General features: G+C 37.3%; 1 protein-coding gene and 1 pseudogene across 1 annotated transcript; both read right to left on the minus strand.

The window, feature by feature from the left end:
- Positions 1–8,307: 8,307 nt before the first annotated feature.
- LOC107585772 (myelin-associated glycoprotein) lies at positions 8,308–13,214 on the minus strand. Its single transcript, XM_016272923.1, has 8 exons — positions 13,127–13,214; positions 12,315–12,683; positions 11,837–12,127; positions 9,925–10,176; positions 9,041–9,292; positions 8,693–8,956; positions 8,520–8,601; positions 8,308–8,422 (listed from the first exon to the last, which is right to left on the minus strand). Exons 1-8 carry the CDS (start codon positions 13,203–13,205, stop codon positions 8,308–8,310), a joined length of 1,704 nt encoding a protein of 567 aa, XP_016128409.1. The 5' UTR covers positions 13,206–13,214.
- Positions 13,215–21,157: 7,943 nt separating this feature from the next.
- Positions 21,158–25,371, minus strand: part of LOC107585773 (B-cell receptor CD22-like) — a 28,301-nt pseudogene continuing 24,087 nt past the window's right edge.

Consider the following 25,371-nt stretch of genomic DNA (forward strand, 5'->3'; position numbering starts at 1 on the left):
GTACTGTATTAAAGCTTTAATCAGGATAAAACAGTATATTAAAAGCTAACATAAGCAGTAGCATTTACAAATAACAGCGTATCTAAAAGTATGAGACAACAACAAAAAACAAACAAACATAGGCCTACCATTAAAAGCCGTGCTTGCACAGGTTCTGCCTGATCCTCTTCAATAATATCCTCTACTTCTCAACCGGGCTCAAACTGATAAGAGATATTAACGATGCTGTTTACAATACAACCGGAGCACATGTCAATGAAGTAAGAGGCGGGACGTTTAGACGGCACTAGAGGTGGTTTAACCAATCACAACCCTGGGCTAGCTAACCAATCAGAGCCCATCGCCTATTTCTGAGGGCGGGGCTTCATAAAAGAAGGAAATGATCAGTGCGTTTTTCAGAGAAGGGACAGAGCGGTGTGGAATAAAGGTAAATTATGTGAAAAATAATGCATTTAAAAAAAAAACGAAGCATTAACACATGTTAGATTGCACCCCATAAACACAATCAATCCTAGAAAAAAAACAGTGAAACCACAGCTAGCTGATGTGCGAAGTTTCAAAGTAGCACTTTTTTACCCTGTCCTGTTCCACATGTACATACTATGTACTTGTTTTAGTAATTAGAATAAGTGGGTAATAAATAAATACTAACCCTGAACCTATCCCTAAACCTAACCCATGTGGTTACCTTATTATCCAGTACTTTATTAGACAAGTACACTACAGGTAAGCACATGTTCTGTTAAAAGGGGTGGTTGACCGTTTTTTTTTCTTTCTAGGCTTGATTGTGTTTATAGGGTGCAGTCTAACATGTGTTAATGCTTCATTTAAAAAAAAAACAACACCTGTCCCTTCTCCGATGTTCTGATCATTTCCTGGTTTTATGAAGCCCCTCCCCGAGCAATACTCAATGGGCTCAGATTGGTTAGCTGGCCCAGTTTGTTGTTTTTTTCTAAACCGAGAATATTAGTGAAGAGGATCGCGCAGATCCTGTGCAAGCACGGCTCTTACATAGAGGTGGAAAGTAACTACAAATACTTTCGTTCCAGTACTTGGGTACATTTTTAAATGTTTTCTACTTTCTTGAGTATATTTAAATTGTGGTACTTTTACTAGAGTAAAATAAAACTAAAGTATTCAACTTCGCTACATTTATTTTTCACCAAAAGTACAAAAAAAAAGACAAAAGGAGGCGCCGATGGAGAAACCGAGCGTTTGACGGGCACTTTTCAAACTCTTGGGGTGGAACCCTGCGCTTCAGGAAATAACAGACAGGTCTGATTCGGGTAAAAAACCAGTCAAAACTTCCAGTTCAGCTGCGGGGGCGGGGCGTTCAAACCGCGCTTTGTTTTGACTGTCAATCACCGGCATTGTCGTTTTGAATCAGCATCATTAACGTTTCAGTATTTAAAGGGGTCCTATTATGCTTTTTAAATTTTTTAATTTTAGTCAGTGTGTAGTGTGTATGTTTGGGCATTAAAAAGATCTAGAAAGTTACAAATCTCAAAGTCCACTCCAAAGGGAGATATTTAGTTTTTTAAAAATCCCTTTTCAAGAACTACAGCAAACGGCTCGTTTGGACTACAGCGTTTGTTTTCCGGGCTTTGTGATAAAACGAACAACTGATCAGATCTACGCCACTGAGCCGTGCGGTCAACGTAGGTCCTAAGTGCCCTAAACGGACAGAGATTCAGGGCAACTGACCCCTTCTCGGCTGGGGAAAAAGCCTCCAGGACCACTTGCTGAAAGCGAAACGGAGTTGAAGCGACCTTCGGAACATAATCAGGCCTAGGTCGCAAAAAGACTTTTACCAGTCCATACATGAAGGACTAATGGAGAGAACCTGCAGGTCCCCTACCCTCTTAAGGGTCAGTAACTTCTCGATAAGTCCCAAGAAGGAACTCGGGCTGGGCGGAAAGGCCTAAGCCGTCTCGAACCCTGCATAAAACGTGACACCAGGGTGTGACGACCAACCGAAGCACCTCTTACGAGTGCATGCCCTGCCGATATGGCCGCCACGTACATTTTAAGAGTGGCGGGGGTAACCCCTTCGGTCAGTTCATCACAGACCATCACTCGAAATGGGGGTTTCCAGGAGAAAAGTTCTGTCCTTCTCCTTAAAGTCAGTGAGAGTAAGCCAAAGATGGCGCTCAGCTGACACTAACCCTGCCATGGACCTGCCCACTGGAGAGGCCTACGGGGCTGAGACGGAGTGCGGCTGGAGAAAATCGATCATCCAGTTTCGACTGGGACTGAGTTTGCGCCGGCTCACTATCCCACTCTAACCCCAGCTTATCCACAGCGCGCGTTACAACATCTAATAGTTCACTGTAAGACGGGGAGGTGCGTTTCTCCTGTCCACTCGGAGGGAGAGAACTGCACAGTTCGCCCAATAAATCCTCCGAATCGGAGGCTGCTGTGGACAGCACGTCTTCATCATACGGCATACAAACGAAAGACATCGCATCGTGAGCTTCCGGGGTAGGTTGCAAATTGTCATTGACGAAGACCACGGGATCCCCGTAGCGCTCTTCGAGCGCTTGCACATGGCCCGGAGAGAGCGAGAGAAAAGGAGAAAATTCCGTTGACTCGCCCTCTAAACGCCTCAGCTCGCATGCGTCACCCCAAGCGACCGTCTCGTGCGGTGCCTCGGCAACCGCAGAAATGGGATAGCGGGGGTTAGACGCGAGGCCTACTTTATTTGAGAATGCCGCGAACCTCGAGTGCAGTGCTTTTAGCCGTAGGCTATCACAGTGTCGACAATCAGAAAGGCCGCTAAGCGCCGCTTGGGCATGCTGTAGGCCCAAACATTGCACGCACCTATCATGAGTGTCTCCTCCTGCGATGAACCTGTCACATGGCTCAATGCATCTCCTGTAGCTCATCGTGTCCGCTGAAGAGGAGTAAACTGCTCTTTTTGAGAAATAGCTAAGAACACGACCTTCTTTTTTTTTGCTTTCCTACGGGCGACAGATGATTCGCTTCCTGAAGGAAATAAAATCTGATGAAAATAGCGCGCAGTACGCTATATAGCTCACCTATCGGAGGCTGCTGTGGACAGCACGTCTTCATCATACGGTATACAACCGAAAGACATCGCATCGCGAGCTTCCGGGGTAGGCCGCAAATTGTCAATAACGAAGACCACGGGATCCCCGTAGCGCTCTTCGAGCGCTTGCACATGGCCCGGAGAGAGCGAGAGAAAAGGAGAAAATTCCGTTGACTCGCCCTCTAAACGCCTCAGCTCGCATGCGTCACCCCAAGCGACCGTCTCGTGCGGTGCCTCGGCAACCGCAGAAATGGGATAGCGGGGGTTAGACGCGAGGCCTACTTTATTTGAGAATGCCGCGAACCTCGAGTGCAGTGCTTTTAGCCGTAGGCTATCACAGTGTCGACAATCAGAAAGGCCGCTAAGCGCCGCTTGGGCATGCTGTAGGCCCAAACATTGCACGCACCTATCATGAGTGTCTCCTCCTGCGATGAACCTGTCACATGGCTCAATGCATCTCCTGTAGCTCATCGTGTCCGCTGAAGAGGAGTAAACTGCTCTTTTTGAGAAATAGCTAAGAACACGACCTTCTTTTTTTTTGCTTTCCTACGGGCGACAGATGATTCGCTTCCTGAAGGAAATAAAATCTGATGAAAATAGCGCGCAGTACGCTATATAGCTCACCTGCGTGCGCTTTGGGGGCAGTGCTAAGCGCTATTTGGCCAATGAATTGGCGTGATGGTATAAGAGCTTCAGACATTCGTCACACCGAAGGTGTTCCCAAAGCGATGACGTCATCGCAGCATCGAAGTGAACCTATGGGAGGGAACAAAGAAGAGCTGCTGTGCTGTAGCGTCAAATTTTTGGCATGTCTAGAACAGCGGTTCTCAATTCCAGTCCTCGCGTACCCGCGCTCTGCACATTTTGTATGTTTCTCTTATTGCTTCATACATTTGTTATATTTGACTGTAAGTGCCCTGCGAAGTGGACATTACCGGATATTCCTCCATGATTCCAGTTTGAAGGGAGCGTATATGTTCCATACAAAGGGCATTTAAGTGTGCGAGACATGAATTTAAATTGTATTTATTTACAGAGGTATATTATGTCCCACTTCACGCTTCTCTAGTAAGTTTTGTTTGAGTGTGAAGACGCTGCAGGCGAATATTCCGAAGTGAAGTAAACTTCAACAGATTTCCACTGCTCAGGGAGTAGGGAGCAATGGACACTGTGTGTAAGACGCAGAACGGCGCCGCTGGTGTGCCTACACTCATAGAAAATAATGTATTTTAATTTTAAAGATGTGGCGCGACGCTGCGCTTCTCGTCCGGTGCGCGAGTGCATGAAACGCTGTTTTTTTCACCTCCGTGCCCAAAAAGCGGATGATGTCAGGAATCAGTGGTTGCAATTTACTTTTTAACTCTGTTCCTGAGCATTATAACCCCAATTTGCTATTGTGTGCTGCACATTTTACTGAGGACAGCTTCCACATCACGAGTGAGAAGTGCCATATTCGCCAAAAGCTTTTGTTGAAAGACGGAGCAAGGGGACGTGGCAGTACTGAAACACTGTCTAAGCTGTTCACCAATCACAACGCACTGGGACAGCTAACCAATCACAACACATTTTGTTTTTCGGAAGGCGGACCTTCATCAAAGCCGGAACTAATCGAGCCATTTGTGCCAGCCTGGGGAGAAAGGTATTTTAATAATGTAAATTATGTGAAAAATAATGTGTTTTTCGAACCACCAAGCATGAGAGCATGTTCTAGTACACCCCCAAAACAAAATCAAGACTTTGTAAAAGAGCATAATAGGACCCCTTTAAGTGAATGTGAGCTATGCTCTGATTTTAAATCGTAATTTTGTCAGCTCCTGAAATGAGTCATACCGTTGATATTGCCAGAGCACACAGCAGTACTAAGTAAACAGAAAACTCGGTTGATAGAATTATTGCATGGATGGAGCAAAGAACAATGTGTCTAAAATACATGCACACAGTTCAGTTGAATGGTAAAAATCGCCATCTTTAACAGTGCAGTTAAACTAAATGTACGAAGCTAAAATATACCTCAACATTAACAACAACATTGAAATAAGAGCGCATGCATTTTTACGTGCATCTGGCTGATAGATCAGCCATGATTTATCTGTTAATCAAATGCATTTTAAATAACTTTTTCTGTGTGCGTGTGTGTGCACATGGGCAAAGAAACAAGATAGTCTGTGTATGACCGGACGATTTATTCATATCCAAAACGAGACGAGGTGAACATTACAGAGCGCTAAACACTCTCATGCAGTGCATGTTTCATTCATACTCGAAGCCGGAGGGCGATCTCACGCAGAAAGTTCAAAACGGCCTAGTAGAAGTAATAACTTGTGACGTGCAGGAAATCCCTAATATGGACCAAGGCATCCCGCTATTGCTGTAGCTTAAAAAAAAAGGTAATTTCAGGTCCTTTCCACGTAATAAATAGTATATTAATAATGCAGTGCTAATTGACATAAAATGTATTACAGTATAGAAACTATTCTGCCTTATTATGTGTTTGTATAAACCAATCCTAAAATTGTCATTAGGAAAATACAGAAAAAATATTTTAGAATACAAATGATTGGTTATCGTCCAGCAGTGTATTTGATTTCTTAGCCAATTAAAAGACATAAGAAAAAATAAAGCCTATCAATTAGACAAAAGTCAAAAGGTTTTTTTTGTTTGTTTGTTTTTTACATTTCTGTCCCCCTCATTTCTGAAATGATGGCTATGCCCCTGTGTGTGCAGTACAGAAAACAGTGCACGAGTCTTCTTGTGCTTGAATGGTTTAGAGTCATATTAGAATTGCGCACAAAGGAATCGATAAGAGGAATCGAAATTAAAATTTTATAACAAGTAGACTATTCCTCACCTAAAGCATTCTATTCCAGAATTGGAATAGATTTTGGATTCTCAAGCCAAGGTATGGGTTAACATGTTAAATAAAATGCTCCTTTTTTTGTCCTACCGAAAATGTGCCTGGAGTCCACCTTTGTTATTATAACAAACTACACTTTCAATATGATTTTAAGCCATTCAAGTCAAGACTACTCACAGGCTGTTTTATCTGCTGCCCTTCTTAAAAATAACCACATAATCTTATACGTGAATGTACTTTTCAAAATTAGTTATAAAACAATTGCTCCTGGCAACAGGGATAGGTAGTATGCTTGCTTAACATAGCGTCAAACATGACAATTTATGAGACTAATATCATGTTTTGCTCCAAAATCACTATATAACATCAGTCGTGTTTGAAACAGTTAGCTTCTGTGGTTCCATTTTGCTACTTATTACAGTGAGACAGACATTTAAAAAAAAATAAAATTCTATACTGTGATACAAGCTATGCCAATTAGCATTGCATTGCAATTGCGTGTTTATTGTCTTCCACGTTTCATCAGTCAAAGCATCTCTATGCATGTTATTCAGCTGTAGTGATATCTGATGCATTTATCCATATATGGGATCCTAGGTCTCACTTTTGAAACAGACATTACAGTACATGGGTGTTAGGATTAGGGTTAACCCTGCTCCATAATGCTCACATCGTCTCATTTTGGGTAAAAGTAGAAAAATATTACTAAAGTACTTTGTAACTTGAGTATACTTGAGATACTGTTTTACTCTTAATTGAGTAATATTATTTTTCAGTACTTTTACTTGTACTCAAGTAAATTATTCCTTAAGTAGCAATACTTTTACTTAAGTTCAATTTCTTAGTACTCTTTCCACCACTACTCTTACAGGACGTTTCAGAATGGTATGTTTCTTTGTTATTGTCTCATACTTTTAGATACACTGTTATTTGTAAATGCTACTACTTTTAATATATACGGTTTTATCCTGATTAAAGCTGTAACACAGCAGAATACATGATTGTGTTGTAGCATTTTTGTACAACTATATCTTTATCATTATCTTTATAGTTATCGTTCTTGGTGTGAACAAGTATCGCTCGCTACCACGGAAACCATGTTTAACACTTCTCATAGTTTTGTGAAAAATATCTGTCTGTCTATACACATAAAGTGTATAACTGGAACACAGTTCTTTGATGGAGCTGACAGGCTGATGATCTGAATGAGAGTGTGTGTGTGTGTGTGTGTGTGTGAGAGAGCGAGAGAGCGAGCGAGAGAGAGAGATGCGTGTGAACAGGTTTAAGAACCGCTGCTTTAGAACATTGACTTTGAAACATGTGAATCCATTAGAATCAGGATACATTTTTCTGTGCACCCCTAGTTTTGACAGCATGGCAGCAACTCTTCTCTAAAGCAGCACAACATGGCCTGTTGATTTTGCAGATATTGTTTATGCTCAAACAGCAACATTACACACTAACTAAAGTAAAAAAAAAAAAAGTGAAACCACAATCAACCACCCCTTTAAATAAAGTGCAACCAGGCTCTATCAAGCTAATTTTTTTTTTTACATACATAACACAAACAACACATTAAACTCACACCACGAAAATCAACCTCCCAAAAAAATCTAAAGAACTGATGCGCTACTATTCATTTAATAGTTGTGAAAGAGTAAAAAGTTTGCACTGATGGCGCAAAGTCGTACTTACCCCCCAGTTGTCATAAACACGACCTTCCGGGCAATTTGTGTAAATATCCCCATCACTGCCTTTCTCTTCTTTACTGCTTTTCATAAAACGAACGATACAAATAATTAGTAAAAGTTCTGATATATAGTTATGTAACAAATATTACATTATACACTACAGTCAAAAGTTTGAAATCATTAAGATGTCCTGTTTTTTAATATGAGCCTTTTCTGCTCACCAAAGCAAAACAATACAGTAAAAACAGTAATATTCTAAAATATTATTAGAATTTAAGGTAAATAGTTTCTATTTTAATATATTTTAAAATGTGATTTATTTCTGTGATGCAAATCTGAATTTTCAGCATCATTACTCCAGTCTTCAGTGCCACATTATCCTTCAAAAATCAATTTGATATACTTGTTCACTGCTCCAGAAACATTTCTTATTATTATCAATGTTGAAAACAGTTATGCTACTTTTTTGGAAACCGTAATACATTTTACTTTTATGAATAGACAGTTTAAAATAATAACATTTATTTTAAATCTTTTGTGACATTTGGAATATGTCATGTTTACACAATTTAGTGCATCCCATCCGTGCTGAAAAAAGTTTTAATTTCTTTAAAAAAGATGATGTTACCCCAAACTTTTGAAATATTTTTTTTAAATCAGTAATTAAAAAAACATTAATGATTCTAAAATTTTGACTTGTAGTGTATATAAGTTTATAATATATATATATATATATATATATACTTTTCTAAATCAGACTTGTTTTGGGTTATCTTCATTTCATTCTGCTCATTCTTTATTACACGTAGTTGTGCAGCTCTCTTCCCACTGAAAAAAAGAGGGATTTTAAAGTTGTCAGGAAACAAAGGAGTAACAAGACCCATTGATTGAGTGAGTCAGTGAATGAGGAATGAGAGATCCTTACCAGCGTCTTGCCACAACATACACTAAAATGCAGGCTAAAACAACTACAACAGCTGATGCAACAGCAATGTATATTATTATGCCTGTGAAAAGAAACAAATATTTTTATGAATTATATGCTATTATTATTATGCAATAAAACAATGATAGAGTGTTTAAAAGATGAAGTCTCACCATTTTGAGGTGCTTCCAAAGTTATGAAAGAGCTTCCCAGACTGTTATTGGCAATGCACTGGATAGTCTCAGGGAAACCCAGCCAACCCTGTAAGGTGAATATGGTAAGAGACTCATTTTGTTTAATGCTGGTGCTGGAGGAGGCTTTCGAGGAATCTGGACCAAACCACTTGACTTCACTGGGAGGGTTGGAGTCCACAATACAGACACACGCCGTCAAAATCTTAGACTGGCAAGAAGATTCACTTTTAATCTCAGGAGGATCTAGACAGACAGATATCATACATTATAAACAATTATCTTCTTTCACTAAAAATACCAGTTTAAACTGTTGAACCGATGCCTTACACAATATATTAAGTTTCTGTGGACCAGAACTGTTTTTTCCCTCTGTGTTAATGGCTGTACAGGAAATGGCCTCAGTATGTCGAGATACTCTCTCCAGTTTGTAAGTGGGGTTCTCTGCTAACCTCTTCCCATTTGAGCTGAACCACTGGAAGCTGTTTGCAGGAGGATTGCTGTTACTGGAGCAGGTCAGTTCCACAGAGTCATTCTCCTTCACTGAGGATTTAGTGACCACGTTTACATTATATGGAGGATCTGATTGAGACAAAATGTTGATACAATGACAAACATTCAGTTCAAAGGTACCAATTATGTTAAAGGTTCTTCATAAAACCATAGATGCCAATAAAGGACCTTAAGTTTTTTTACGATTGTAGCAGCCTTTCAGTGATTAAAATGCTGCAATGGACACACCTTAAATAAATATTCCAGGTTTAAAAAAAAACTTAAAACAAGATGCAAGGTCAATGCACCTATAAGGAAGTGAAAAACTTTGAGAATATTCATAACTGCCTATGTAAACTTTTTTGTTGTTGTTGCTTAGTAGATGAATCACACAATGACATTACTTTCATTAAAAACATATTTAAGTACGTTTTATTTTTCAGTTCTTTTTACCATTTCCTGTGCACTCGTCGGGGCCAGTGGGAGTGCAGACCACTAAAACATTGAGTATTTTAACGTTTACGGATTGCGCTTCCATTGTAATTATTGTAATTGTCTCACAGTAACTCAGAGTTGCTGACTTGAATCGACTTCAACTTAACTAATCAGCTAATCCTGGAATATTTCTTTCAATTTAAAGGTGGCATGTTTCATTTTGTCCATGTTAAAAATACTTTCTCTAATCAAGAATGGTTCAGTCACACATAATACTTGGTACTTACACAGCACGTTAATTTTCTGTGGACCAGAACTGTTTTTTCCCTCTGTGTTAATGGCTGTACAGGAAATGGCCTCAGTATGTCGAGATACTCTCTCCAGTTTGTAAGTGGGGTTCTCTGCTAACCTCTTCCCATTTGAGCTGAACCACTGGAAGCTGTTTGCAGGAGGATTGCTGTTACTGGAGCAGGTCAGTTCCACAGAGTCATTCTCCTTCACTGAGGATTTAGTGACCACGTTTACATTATATGGAGGATCTGATTGAGACAAAATGTTGATAAAATGCTATGTATTATGTCAATGGTCTGATCAGTCTAACTCTCAATTCAGGTCAAACATACAGTTTTTCTCGATTGCTAAAACACATTTCTTGATATTATGCCTCTTTTTTGCGAAACTCAAAACACAAATCCATAACTTCTAACACAATTCCCCAAACTTCAGGTCAAAATGAAGCTCTCCACTCAAAAAAAACTCAATATTGCTGAAAAACCAAACTTTGCTCTCAGACATGACACACAAACCCTCAACAACACACACACACACACACACACACATACAACACAGTCTTACACACTGATGAGATAAATTCAAAACAATACTTCAAAAACCAGTAATAAGTTATGTTGCTTGTGGTTCTCCCCCAAAAAAACTTTTCACATGATGAGCACAACAAATGTATGCATAATAATATAAAATAATTACTGTATTCTGCCCCAGCAACCTGTCTTTTTTGTCTGGGACAGGCCAAAGAACCTCGACAACATCACAGGCTATACTGGCCCTGGCCAGGCAGCGGGGGTGAAATATCCTTGCATGCCTGATCCATCCCTGGCATCGACATCAACTGAAATATCCAGGCAGGCTTCTCTCATGGTCTGGAGGAGGTGAACACGGATGTAAGGGTCTTGGTCATATACTTTTCACCGCCATGCCAAAAAAAACCTCCTCTATACACTTAAAAATAAAGGTGCTTCACGATGCCATAGAAGAACCTTTTTGTCTAAAGGGTTCCATAAAGAACCTTTAACATCTGAAGAACCTTTCTGTTTCACAAAGGGTTTTATAAAAAGGTAAGAAAGAGATGGTTCTTTAAAGAACCTTTGACTGAATGGTTCTTTGTGGAACTAAAAATGGTTCTTCTATGGCATCGCTTAAAGAACCTTTTGAAGCACCTTTATTTTTAAGAGTGTGGGGTTTAGAAAGGGATAGTATGCAGACATAAAGATGTTTGAAAACCTCTTTCTCCTCTCCCTCTCCGTACTACTCCTCCACCTCCTACTCTTCCTTCATTTCTTCCTCCACTCCCTCCTCCTCCTCTCTGGTGTCCTCAACCTCTTCCTTCACGTCTCTCTGGATCCATTGTTTCGCACATGAATGAGCTGATATTGGCCCTTTTATCTCTCCGTCGAAGGTTCTGATTGGTGTGTGATAAATGTTGACTTCTAGATTTTCCGTTTGGGTAATTGCGTGCTAATTGAGCTCAAACTGTGCTGACTTGAGTGAACAATATTGAATGCTAGTGCTTTGTGAATAACCACATGGTGTAAGCACTGAGAAATGTGTGTAGAGTTTTGCAGTAACAGTTCACCAAATCTGACTCATGTGTCAAAACAGGGGAATAGTGTTTATAGTTTAGGGAAATGGGTGTGCTGTTTAAAAGAAAATTATGTTATGGTTTTGAAATTTTAATTCAAAAGCCTGGTTATAGTGTTTTAGCAATCATGAAAAACTGAAATATAAGCTTTTTATTCAAACTTAAGTTTTCGAATAAGGTTTTCAACTAGGGGGCCTCTGCAAACGTTTTAAAAGTGTAAAAAAGGTTGCAAATCACAGTCCTAAAACCATTAACAGCTAAGAAGAAAAGATATGAATTAGCATCTGATCATTTGTCTTACACTCATATAATGGGCTTACATTTAACTTTGAGTGTTTTGTAGCCTGTCACTGTCTTCCCTTTAAACTCTGCAGAGCAGCTGAGGCGTTTATTGTGGTCTTCTCTAGAAGGAGTGAAGGTCAGGCTGTAAGATGTAAGCTTCCATTGACCATGATTTTGTGGCTGTGATGGACTTGAATGTGAGCCATCATGGCTCCAGGAGACACGAGGCAGGTCTGACGGACAGGAATGAGACACGGCACAGGTAGCAGTCACCGGTTTCCCTGATGTCACTTCCTCTTCCACAGAGACGGTAGGATTCTCTGGTGTTTCTGGTGAAGACACACACATTGTTGACACAATATCAAATGTTTTTTTCCATCATTTTTTTCCATTATGCTTGACAAGTTCATTAAAATATTGATTTAGGTATTACACAAAAAATCATATTGATGACATCTGGATAACTTTAATCATCAGGTTGTGTTCTGGTCATTTTAATACAGAGAGGACCTTTACCTTTCACTGTTATAGAAACTATTTCTTCTTTCTTTTTATACGTGTACTTGTTCAGATCTTTAATCTCAATCCGGAACATGAATGGCCCAGCATCACTGCTGCTCAGAGAGCTGATTTTCAAAGAACAGTCATTTTTGCGCAAATCACCAATGAGAGTGCGACCTTTGAATGAGTCGATGATTTTTGAGGTGTCTGTATGGTATACTGTTGATTTTTCATTTCCTTTGTACCAAATTCCTGTAAATTCTGTGTATGTTTTTTCATTTGCAGGGTAGCTGAACGTACAGGGAATCAGCACACATGATCCAGACAAACCCACCACTGATTCTGGCATTTTAGCGCTCCATTCCCCAGCATTAGCAGATGACACTGAAAGAAGAATAAATCAAAATTATTTTATTTTTTTCTTGACAATTTAGTGACCAATTAAAATATTTTATCTAATCGTACAAATGCCAATTTTAATGTTATACCAGTGACAGTACATCATAATGAAACATTGTCTAACAGTTATCCTTTTGTTAGCATGGGTCTAAATACTTTTCCAAGACACTCATCTCAGTACTTTTAATAGTTTCTTCCCCATAGATGTCAGGAAGTACACTGTAATTCCTTTGTGTGAGGAATGACTCATTTTACTTTATTTTTAATACTGCATGGCCTAAGAGCAGAAAAAAATTAACTGATTGTTAAAGACTTTTTGTATGTATGTGTGTGTAAAATTTACTCCAAAACGACTAAACATTGATTATTTACAATTTAAAACAGCTGTCATACATGGTAACCATTTTAGCTAGTTACATTTTACTAACCTCTGAGCCAGAGAAAGAGTGACAGTAAAAAGCTCCAGAAAACCATCTCAGCATCAAAGTTCAGCACCTGGGAATACATGTTGTCATCATTTACAGCGCTTCATTTACCAGTAACAACTAAGTACTTTTTTTTGAATGAAAGAACATAGTTTCATTTTTCACTGTTAATGGAGCACGTGCAGTGCGACATTTGCAATGCATTAGTTATTTAATAAGGAGTTTAAATAGTCACTGTGTAGAAAAAAATATAAATTAGTAACTTACTGTTCTGTCCTCAAACTGTGCCTGCGTTCATCAGAAGAAGACTTGTGCGCTAAATATCCAAGAGCTTCCTTCCCCCTATATCTGGCTGAACCTGATGCTTGTGATAATTTGGTCACTTCCTATTTCAAAGGCTTCTGAAAGACTGGCCTAAATCCAGGTGTGAAAAACTTGTTGCCTCTTTCCCAAAAAGACTCATGGCTGTATTAGTTCAAAAGGGTGCTTCTACTAAATACTGAGCAAAGGGTCTGAATACTTAGGACCATGTGATATTTCAGTTTTTCTTTTTTAATAAATCTGCATAAATGTCAACAATTCTGTGTTTTTCTGTCAATATGGGGTGCTGTGTGTACATTAATGAGGAAAAAAAATTAACTTAAATGATTTTAGCAAATGGCTGCAATATAACAAAGAGTGAAAAATCTAAAGGGGTCTGAATACTTTCCGTACCCACTGTATACACACAAAAATAAATAACTAAATTATTTTCAGTATTAAACTTCCACTATGTTTAATAATTTGGCAATATTTTCTGTAAAGAATTAAAATGAAACCATACTTTTACCTCAAATAGCATTTGCACAGCCAGAACAATATCCTGTTTAGATTTCACACAGGAAGTCACCGAAAGCTGTTCCATCTTATTATAGTACACAACCTAAAAAACCAGAACCGAACTAATACTCACACTGAACATGTATGATGATCAATACTTTTCTTTGTAAATTTCTACCGTATATTTCATTATACGTTAAAACATGTACTCAGTGTTTAGTTACTTTTACTTACTAAGAAAAGTTTCTGCTATGCCCACTGCTTTGTGCAAGAGAACAATCGAAACAATTTAGAGACTATACAGTATTTGCTATATACACATTTTCACATACAGGTGATTTTAAAATTGCACTGTAGGCACAGAAAAGTAACTTTTCAAACAGATCATGTTTCAATAAATGTTGGTAATAGTGCTGTTAACCTTTGACATCCACCGGTTCAAAGAAAAATACCAGGGAAAACATATGACAGTAAGATGTGAGATGGTGTTTTCCCACACAAAACTCCCTGAAGTGATATAGTTCACCCATAAATCTTCAAGTTGTTCCAAAACTGCATGGATTTCTTTCTTCTGCTGATCATAAAAGAACATATTTCTTCAAAATATAATATGAAGAACACATTCTTCAAAATATACCCACATATTTTGAAGAATGTGGGTAACCAAACAGTTTCTGGTCCTCATTGATTCCATATTTATTTCCATACTATGGAAGTCAATGGGGACCAGCAACTGTTTGGTTACCCACATTCGTCAAAATACACTGGACGCGTGTGGTGCACCATGAGTAAATACGGCAGAACCCATTATAATCAGTAATTCTGTGGCACAGAATGGCACAACAAATACCCCACAGTAAACTGTTGTCCCGTTCTATTTCTGACATACTCCAAGCGCTCACGCTTATTCTGACATGAAAGGGAAATGGATTACCGATGTGACGCGACACAACAACGCTCGCCAATACATGCACGATTTAGTGGGCAGGGCTAAAAAAGCAATAATGTAAGCATAATAAAGTAGGCATTGACGATTTTCTGCAGGGGTGGTCTTTTGTCGCACGACAGTGGTGCAGAGTGTGTGATATATATCGCCTGCGATAACATCGTAATTGTTGTTTTAGTGATGTGAGATTTGACACTATCAGTATTTTGCCAAAAAACAAACAAAACACTCTTACAGAGTGCCGTGAAGTCTAGTAGATAGAGTAACGTTAGTGCGCGCGCATATTTAGAGTGTGTTCTTTCACTGCGTGATTCAGTCTGTTAAAATGCATTTCGAATGATCACAGAATTGAAGATATAGGGGCAGAAAATGTATACATTTATATCATTTCATATAGTAAATCAATATCACACAAAGAGTGCCATTTCTTCCTCCAAAAATCAGCATGATTACATATAGATTAATTTTTTTACAACAGTTCAATAAACAAGAAGTTAATTAAGAGACTTGTGTTTTAGACACCATATTACCTGTTTTTGCTCTATTTCGACAACAAAAATAATTCCAAACACAGCCACCATAGCACAATTTTGCACCTCTGAGTAATGACAGTGTTTCGTTCCTGAATGAATCAACCGTTTGAATGATTCGGTTCAATCGGAATGACTCACTTATTAACAGTGACTTGCTGACACCTACTGGCGGTTTTAATTTCTCATTTAAAGTATCTTTTTGTTTTTTACTTTTGTATTTATTTCAAATGAGTATTCAACACTTTATGTCTTATATATCAAAACATTCTTTCTGCATTTGTAACTGCAGGTTAAATGCATTCATGTCCTGCATTAAACAGTATGTAAATACATCTAAATGCCACTTCAGTTGAAGCTTCTGTGTTTCCTCTGCATTGCAAAGATTAATTTTGTTGATACTGATTTAATTTGCCTGGTAACAGCCCAAATGTCTTATTATTCTAAATAACTGATTCCTTTAATTAAAAACTACTAGTTTTAGATGTATAGGCCTATCCCAGGGGTGTCAAACTCCAACTGTTCCTGGAGGGCCGCAGCCCTGCAGAGTTTAGGTCCAACCCTGCTCCAACACACATACCATATAGTTTTCAAATAAGTCTAAATGATTAGATTAGCTAGATCAGATGTGTTTAATTAGGGTTATATCTAAACTGTGCAGGGCTGTGGCCCTCCAGGAACTGAGTTTGACACCCTTGGCCTATCCAATTTTTGCCTCCCTCCCACTGTTATAATGTAACTATGTAATTTTTTACTCTGAGTAAATTTTAAACGAGCTACTTTTTCACTTTTACTTGAGTAGATTTTTAGACTGGTACTTTTACTTGTACTTAAGTAAAATTCCATTAATGTAATGGTACTTTTACTTGAGTAGAATATTTTCGCACACTCTTTCCACCTCTGGTCGAAAGATCAAGGGAAAATAGATTTCTCAGTTCATGACACCTTTAAGATGTGAGTGGTTTTTAATGCATTGCTGTATGGTATTTTGGGGTTTTTCTACAGGTGCTAGTATAGCCTTCTGTGTAAATGCAAGGTATTTCCCAGTTTTATTTTTATTACACACCGAAAAGGGTTTGATAAAACACTGTATGAGCAATAGTAGTAGAGGAGCTCACTAATCAGAGATTCAGTAACACACCATGAAACAAACACAACGAGTAGCCTATTCTGAAGCAAAAACTGAGGCCATGTATTTGAGAAAACAGAAGTCAAAGCCGATGTGTTTTTTATTTGTTTATTTTTTTGGTCAGTGTGCATCACTATTGATGTGACTGTGACCGCTGTGTGGGCTTGAACTTAACCTCTGTCTTCATTTGAACAGGATGTGGATTAGAAATGATATCTTGTGACTTCTCTGTATGTCATTGTGTAATGGCTGAACATCTGGACTTTTAAAACAAACTTTGTGAGGTTCATTTGTAACTGAGGAGCTACTTTGACCTGTGTCTGTCTGTCACCATCTCTACTATCTCTGCTGTTTGAGGTACTGTAAAAAGGCGATGTTGAAATGGGGCCTGCAAAATCTTACAATATTTAACTTTGCTGTTTATTTATTATCTGCATTATCTTTATTTTTACTTGACGAACGTGCATGACGGGTCTCGCATCTTTTGCAGCGCCTCGCACATGAGCGCCGCGTCTTTAAGACGTAGGCTAGTATAAGCGGAATAATTGACTTAGGATCGGTCTGTTGAATTCTTAGAAAATAGTGCACATCACTAACCCATTGTCAATTATCCCTTACTTAAAAGTGTCCCTATATTGTATTTGTAACACTTAATGGCTGAATTCTGTGTGTATTAGAAAACAAGATACCAATTTGTTTCAAGTTGAAATTTTTATTTAAAAATCCACCAAAACATACCTCATCTTTGAAAATTTAAGATCAATTTTAAATCACAATAGTGTTGGAGATTATTTATCCGAAGATAGCTATTGTTCAGATACAGCAAATGCATATTTGAAATGCTGATTTGGACATGTTTTCAGAAATAGGGTACAGATTATTATTTATCAAATGGCTTCCACTGACAATGAATGAGGGGAGGGTCCTTTTTAAAGACAAGCAGGAACTACTCAAAAATTATTTAAATATTTAAATGAAACAGTTTTCAGAATATTTCCAAAACAGACTGTTACAAATCCAATCCACCTCAATTTTCAAGAAGTTTTAAGAGGTCCTGACATTTTCCACTTGGGGTCAGTATATTAACTGGTCTGTCAACTTTGTGGATTTTTCTCCTCTACAAAGGCAGGATTGCACATTTCCCAATTCTGCACTGAAAATTGTTCCTGCTTAGACTCCAGTGCTGATGATAGATGGCAGTAACGGATGCGATTGCCTCTTGCAAGATTTAGTTTTGCCATACTGTAGTCTTTCTTGGACAGTACTTTTGAATGTTTGTCTTTCCGTAAGGCGTCTGCAAAAGGAACTTTTTCCTTTGGGTCATCCTCAGTGGGCTTTTCATTTCTCCTAATATTTTTTCTTGAGTCCTGGGTCAGAGGCCTAGATGTTCCATTGCCCATGTTGTGAAATGTGATGCTCTGGAAAAAAGAAAAGAAAAACAATAAAAGGATTTCTTGCACAGCAAGGAGTTCTTGCACAGTAATTATAAAATATGAACATACATAAACCATACTCATTACATGCAAAAATAAATAAGCAAAAGTATTCACTGTCTTTACCTGAGATGATTGTGAATGGATGTCTCATTTGGTTTGCAATCGGTTTTTGGATTTATATAGTGCTGAGTACTCCATACTAAACATCCTGTTTCAGCGCTGAGTGAGTGATGTAAACAGCTTTGTATTAGTGGTGTCTGTTATCTGATTGGATTGTGGAAATTAAATGAAGAATAGGATTACAGAGCACAATGGATCCTCTGATCTATCAGCTGGTCAGTGATGAAGCATTATACTCACAACCATTGATAGCAGCTATTTGATCTGCCATTGATTCAATAAGCTCTGTTTTGACTGGCTGATGTGATTGCATTTGAAGAGTTTTCAGAGAATGTCTTATTCAACCATTTCCATGGCGTCTACTAACCTAAACTGAGATAAACTGGGGAAATTTAGTGCTTTATTACTTGCTAAAAATCTAAAAAACCTTAGCTCAAGAGTGTATTTAATGAACTAAACTTTTTATAAATAAATGTTTACTAATATTTATTTGGAATGTACAATGTATTGTTTATACTGTAGGCCAGTGTCTCGCAGAAGATTTTTAGTTTGAGATTTTTCAGTGAACCACAAAAATTAGCATAACCAAAACCATTCATCATGAGTTACACCAGGCATATTCTTTCAAACACGTCCTTTAAATATGCAGTATTAACTTGTTCTCCAGTTATTATTGTGCCATTTTTAGCATTAAATTCATATTCAGCGGAGGAGTTAAGCAGCCGAGTAGGGCCATGGAGAATCAGCAGGTCACATTTCATAGGCGAAACATTTTATTTATGTTTGCGTTTGCATTCTGGAGAGGTTCAGTGGTGTCTTTTTAACGTGTTTTTGCAGCGTTGAGCAATGTAGCCAATCACAGACATACCTGCTGATTTCTTAAATGCAATGGTCAGTCAGAGGTGTTTCAGTTAGAACCCGCTACGTGTCAGAAAACCTGAGTTTTTGTTCAATGTTGAGTAATGAATTCTCTCATTGTAACAAACAAAGCGTAGATACGATGTACATAATAGATTGGTTGTTTAGTGTACAGTAGAGAGCTTCATTGATTATAATGAACATCTGTATATAAATAATGCAGGATTCACTCTCGAAACTTGCAGATGATTGTACAAAGATATGGTACGTCAAAGTCACTAATATCAGTAGCACCCCCAGTGTTTTGATTCTGGAACCATGCCAAAGAATTCTTTAACAAAGTGATTATAAATAACAAAATGATTAAGTGTTTAGTTTTAAATTATTAAATTGGTTGCAAATTAAAGCATTCAATTATAAACACAAAGAAAAATTTAGCCTATATTTGTTCTCACAACATAGATTTTCTTCAGACCCAGCAAACAATAACCTGGCACCCCACCAGCGTTTTTAGGCGGCAGAAATGTAGCGGCTTGACGTGGTCAGACCGCCGTCGCTACACCAATGCCAAGCCGATGGTCAGACCGGTGTTTAATTGAGTATACACATACTTTTGAGGCTTATAGGGCCTGTGTTTCATGTCATGATTTTAATCTTAAAGGGGTCATATGATGCGATTTCAATCTTCCCACATAGTGAGGTAGATATGTGGGGGCGTTTTAGAAAGAGCCGTTTTAGGTAGGTGTGGCTGAATAATGTGTTTTTTTAACTTTAAACCACATAAACACATTTCATTACACCAAATACACAAAATAATGTTATTTTTAGCAGCATCATATGACCCCTTTAATTTTCCTCAAAATGATTTGCTTTGGCACAAATTGCATACAGCTACGGCCAGATTGTCTACTGGGCATGCACACATAAATATTGCGCCATTTTTGTCAATATGAACGACAATGAATTACTGTATTTGCAATATTGTAAGGTTAGGGTTGGGGTAGGTGTAATAAAAGCACAATCTAATAGGTGGCAAATTTAATTTATTGTTATTTTCCAGCCGTATGTATCCATTATAGCCACAACAGTGCTCTTGCATCAGTGTTGGGCAGTAACACATTACTTAGTAATGCGTTACTGTAATTTGATTACTTTTTTAGTAACGGAGTGATTTAACGCGTTATAATTTTCAAAATAGTAATTCGAGTATAGTTACAAGCCGAAGACTCTATACAGGACTTCCGCAAAATAGAAATATCTAAAACAAATAAATTGTTATTCATCTATTGCAAAAAAGCAACATGAACTAATATAAAATATAAACGATTAACAGGTGTAAGCGTATGCAGAGTTTCTATTTAGGCAATAACACGTGTTTGCGGCGTTGAGCAATGCAGTGCTGATATTTGCGTGCTCTCATTATAACACACGAATTGTAGACATTATGAAAGATTCATTATGCATATATTTTTTGTGTTATAACAGAGATTTGTGAGATTGCGATGAATTGAGATGTCTTTTAGAGATTATAAATGCAGCACTCTTTGCTGGCATTCTGCCATGCCACACCATGCACGCAGAAGCCGCTTGCTTTAGTTAAAAATAACAGTGTTCTGTGAATGTTGATGCTTCATTAACAAATAATTATCAGGAACGTATATGCTGGGATGTCATAAATTTAATGGAGAAAAAAGTAACGTAACTAATTACTAATTACTTTTGAAATAAAGTAATCAGAACAGTAACGTGATTACTTTTAGAAGGAGTAATCAGTAATTTGATTACATTTTCAAAGTAACTTGCCCAACACTGGCTTGCATGAATGTAGCCTACAGGAGTGCACTGACAGAAAATGTTCACTAAATAATAGATTACATTTTCGGTTTGTTTCTTGGCAAACACTATGCATGCCTTCAAAACACTTGGAATGACGTGGCTGAATCATTATTTTAAAAGATTGTCAGTTTACTGCCATTAAAAGGACACGTTGTCTATGTATGCATTTATTTATTGTGATCCAAAAAACAAGGTAATATGTCTTTATAACAACATCAAACTCCAAACTATGAAGAGAGAGAGAGAGAGAGAGCAGTTAGTAAGTCGACCTCTGGTCATGTTTACAACATATTTTACTGTAATACTTATATTATTTCTATTTGATGACTTAGAGTGATATATTTAAACTCAATTGCCCTATACATAATATATAAACATACTTTGTCTTTATACATTAAATGTAAAAAGAGTTCACATATATGATATTCAAACAAGTGCTTTTGTTTTCAGTTGCAAGACAGTTTTGCCTCTGAACATTTTCAATGAATAATCAGATCTACAAAAGTCAACAAACATTTGTTAGCCTCTTTGTTCTTTCTCTGTATCTATCATTTCAAGAAGGATGGCATGTGTCCTTTTCTTCACATGTTAGCGTAGACAGCTTCATCTTCCAATGCTCTGTCAGATGACGGTCTCTTATCACACTAATTAAAAAAGCAAAATATGTTACAGACATCTCAAGGAAAGTACATTCAGTTCAGTAAATACTATCACTTTTAATTATAAATGTTAAGTCACATGCAGTGTTGTTTTATAGTCAGTTTAGCTTTTCTCTTCAATGTGCTATATTAATAGCTATCTGGTGTGCAGAGTTTTCATTAAGTACATTTTTATTGTAAATAACACAAACAACACTCACATCGAAAAGCAACACCTCCAAGAACAGTGAGAAAGTTGTACTCACCCCCCAGTTGTCATAAACTTGACTGTCTGGGCAGTTTGTGTAAATGTCTCCATCGCTGCCCTCTTCCTCTTTACTGCTTTTCATAAAATGATAGATACAGTACAAATCATTAGTACATGTTTTGTTATATAGTTATGTAACAAACATTATATTATACACTACAGTCAAAAGTTTGTTTTAATGTTGTTTTATGACATGAGACCTTTCTGCTCACCAAAGCTGAATTTGATCAAAAATACAGTAAAAACAGTAATATTCTAAAACACCATTACAACTATTTTCTATTTTTCAATATATTTTAAAATGTAATTAATTTATTCCCATAATGGCAAGGACTTTTCAGCAGCCATTACTGCAGTCTTCAGTGTCACATGATCCTTCAGAAATCATTCTAAAATGCTGATTTGCTGAAACATTTCTTACTATCATCAATTCTGAAAACAGTTGTGCTGCTTATTTTAATATATATTTGGAATCCATGGTGCATTTTTTTCAAGATTCTTTGATGAACAGACCGTTTCAAAGAATAGCATTTATTTGAAATAGAAATAGCCCGTAACACAATGACTTTTCAACACTTTAAAGCACCCTTGCTGAATAAAAGTATTAATTTATTTTGCAAATTATGCAAATCAACATATTAGAATGATTTCTGAAGAATCACGTGACACTAAAGACTGCGGTAATGATGCTGAAAATTCATTTTTAAAAGAGACTTATTTCAAAAACATTATACAAATTAATGATTCCAAAACTATTACTGGTAATATATACTTTTCTAAATCAGACTTTTTTTGGGTTGTCTTCATTTGAGTCTGTTCATTCTTCATTACAGGTTGTTGTGCAGCTCTCTTACCACTGAAATAAAGGAGGAACAAGACAGATGGAATAACAAGACACACTAAATGAGAAAGTGATGTGTAGCTTACGAGAGAGATCCTTACCAGCGTCTTCTCACAACACACACACCAATTCAGACTAAAACAACTGCAACAGCTGATGCAACAGCAATGTATATTATGCCTGTTAAAAAAACAACCAAACAATAAAGATTGCATTAAAACAAATATAGTGTTTTTAAAAGACCGAATATGAAGTCTTACCATTTTGAGGTGCTTCCAAAGTTATGGAAGAGCTCCCCAGACTGTTATTGGCAAAACACTGGATAATCTCAGGGAAACCCAGCCAACCCTGTAAGGTGAATATGGTAAGAGACTCATTTTGTTTAATGCTGGTGCTGGAGGAGGCTTTCGAGGAATCTGGACCAAACCACTTGACTTCACTGGGAGGGTTGGAGTCCACAATACAGACACACGCCGACAAAATCTTAGACTGGCAAGAAGATTCACTTTTAATCTCAGGAGGATCTAGACAGACAGATATCATATAAATCATTACCAATGATCTTCTTTCACTAATAATACCATTTTAAACTGTTGAACCGAGGCCTTTCACTCATACTTACAAAGTATATTAAGTTTCTGTGGACCAGAACTGTTTTTTCCCTCTGTGTTAATGGCTGTACAGGAAATGGCCTCAGTATGTCGAGATACTCTCTCCAGTTTGTAAGTGGGGTTCTCTGCTAACCTCTTCCCATTTGAGCTGAACCACTGGAAGCTGTTTGCAGGAGGATTGCTGTTACTGGAGCAGGTCAGTTCCACAGAGTCATTCTCCTTCACTGAGGATTTAGTGACCACGTTTACGTTATATGGAGGATCTGATTGACAAAACATTTTTGCTAAGTTATTTTTACATTTGTCTGAAGTTCATGCCACATTCTGATACAGTTGATGTATGAATATAAATGTAATGTTAAAACTTAATGTATTAATAATGCATATTATTTGAACTGTAAAGCCCAAAGTATACTTCCGTTAGGCTAGGATATGTACTCGTCATCTCTTCGGATCTCTTCGTACTTTACACGAATGTCATCTTCAGAACCGTATGCGAGAAAAGGATGAACAAACAGTACGTTTTGTGTTAATCAGCATTTAGCCACAAATGCTGACTAGAATCAGGTTAACTTTTACTATGTTGAGAATCTCTATGAACAACAGGCAATTTTTTCAATTCTCAGGAAGGTTTTACATATTTAGGAATTAAGATTCAAAATATAAAAGAGATCATTTCAATTAATTATGACCCATTAATAAAAAAAAAAAGTAATAGATTCGCTCGAGAGATGGAATGCTTTGCCAATCGATTGGACGTATCAATATTATAATGATGTTAATTCTAACTAAATTCTTGTATCTCATTCAGTCAAGTCCTCTTCCTCTTCCAGCTACATTCTTTGTAACACTCATGTAACACTAATACAACATTTGTGCAAAAATGATGGGGAGTTTAAAAATTGGATGTACAAGGGAGCAAAACAAGTAAAAGATGTATATAAGGATGGTATAATGATCTAATTCCACCAATTGAGGAGAGAATATGATATTCCTCAGAACCACTTCTTCAAATATCTACAAATAAGAAGTTTTATACACTCTGAAACTTATTTAGAGGCTTCTTTGTCAACTATAGAAGATCATACTTTAAAACATTTAAGGGATAAAGACAATCTATCATTTTTTATAATAAACTTTTAGAGGGTTCAAAAGAGAGTTCGATGTCTTATTTAACTGCATGGGAAAATTACCTTCAGGAAGATATTTCTAAAGATGAATGGATGGATTCTTGTTTGTTTGCCCAAACATATAGTGTCAATACTAGATGCAGATTGCTGCAATATAAATGGCTCATGCGGACATATATTACTCTGGTTAAATTACATACGTTTAATGCAAATATTCCTGACAGTTGTTTAAAATGTAAACAAGAAATTGGAACCCTTTGCCATTGTATGTGGGGGAGTGTATTGCGATTCAAACATTTAGGAAGAATATTGTTGTTATGATTGGTAAATTGATTGGAGAAAATGTTCCTCGTGATCCCAAATTCTTTTTCATATATATCCAGTAAATTTTGTGGTGAACACCAATAAACGAAAACTAATTGACTTTAGTTGGCTTCAGGCTAAGCGGGCTATTGCTTTAAAATGGAAGGAGATACAAGGCCCGATCCTCTATCTGTTGGATTAAAGAAAGCACTAACAGCCTCGCCATGGAGAAGTTGATTTATGCAGTTAAAGGGAAACTTAAAGACTTCTACAATATTTGGACTCCATTTTTACACTATTGTATCCAAGAGGACTTGACAACGGGGGATGACTGATATATAACACTCATCTCTTTTGTATTGGGTATCTCCACGACATAATGTGATTTCTGTACCAAAATAATAACTCAGAAAAGGTAACAGTTAAATGGTAAAATGGATGCCTGTGAATGGTGGTGTACGGGAAGGTATAGTTGAGATGTTTTTTTCCCTTCGGATTTTGATGTTCTATAAGGTTCTCTTACATATGTATGTGTTTTTTTTATTTTATTTTAATGTATTCTGTATTTTAAACAAATGCAAATAAATATATTTTGGAAATAAAAACAAACTTACTATGTTTGGGGTAATCAGCATTAATGAACATCAGCAGATGTGTGTAATTTTTTTTCCATGTTAAAATTATTTAACAAAGGATCAATCACATAATATTCAGTACTTACACAGCATGTTAATTTTATGTGGACCAGAACTGTTTTTTCCCTCTGTGTTAATGGCTGTACAG

The sequence above is a fragment of the Sinocyclocheilus grahami genome, unplaced genomic scaffold (assembly GCF_001515645.1).
Source record: "Sinocyclocheilus grahami isolate Dianchi unplaced genomic scaffold, SAMN03320097.WGS_v1.1 scaffold74.1, whole genome shotgun sequence".
In the NCBI taxonomy this organism is placed as follows: domain Eukaryota; kingdom Metazoa; phylum Chordata; class Actinopteri; order Cypriniformes; family Cyprinidae; genus Sinocyclocheilus; species Sinocyclocheilus grahami.

Coding starts and splice junctions, on each gene's coding strand:
- LOC107585772 (XM_016272923.1), bottom strand. CDS start 13,205: ATGTATTCCCAGGTGCTGAACTTTGATGCTGAGATGGTTTTCTGGAGC. Junction 12,128..12,314: donor AGTTTCTATAACAGTGAAAG/GTAAAGGTCCTC, acceptor TGTCTTCACCAG/AAACACCAGAGAATCCTACC. Junction 9,293..9,924: donor ACAGAAAATTAACGTGCTGT/GTAAGTACCAAG, acceptor TGTCTCAATCAG/ATCCTCCATATAATGTAAAC.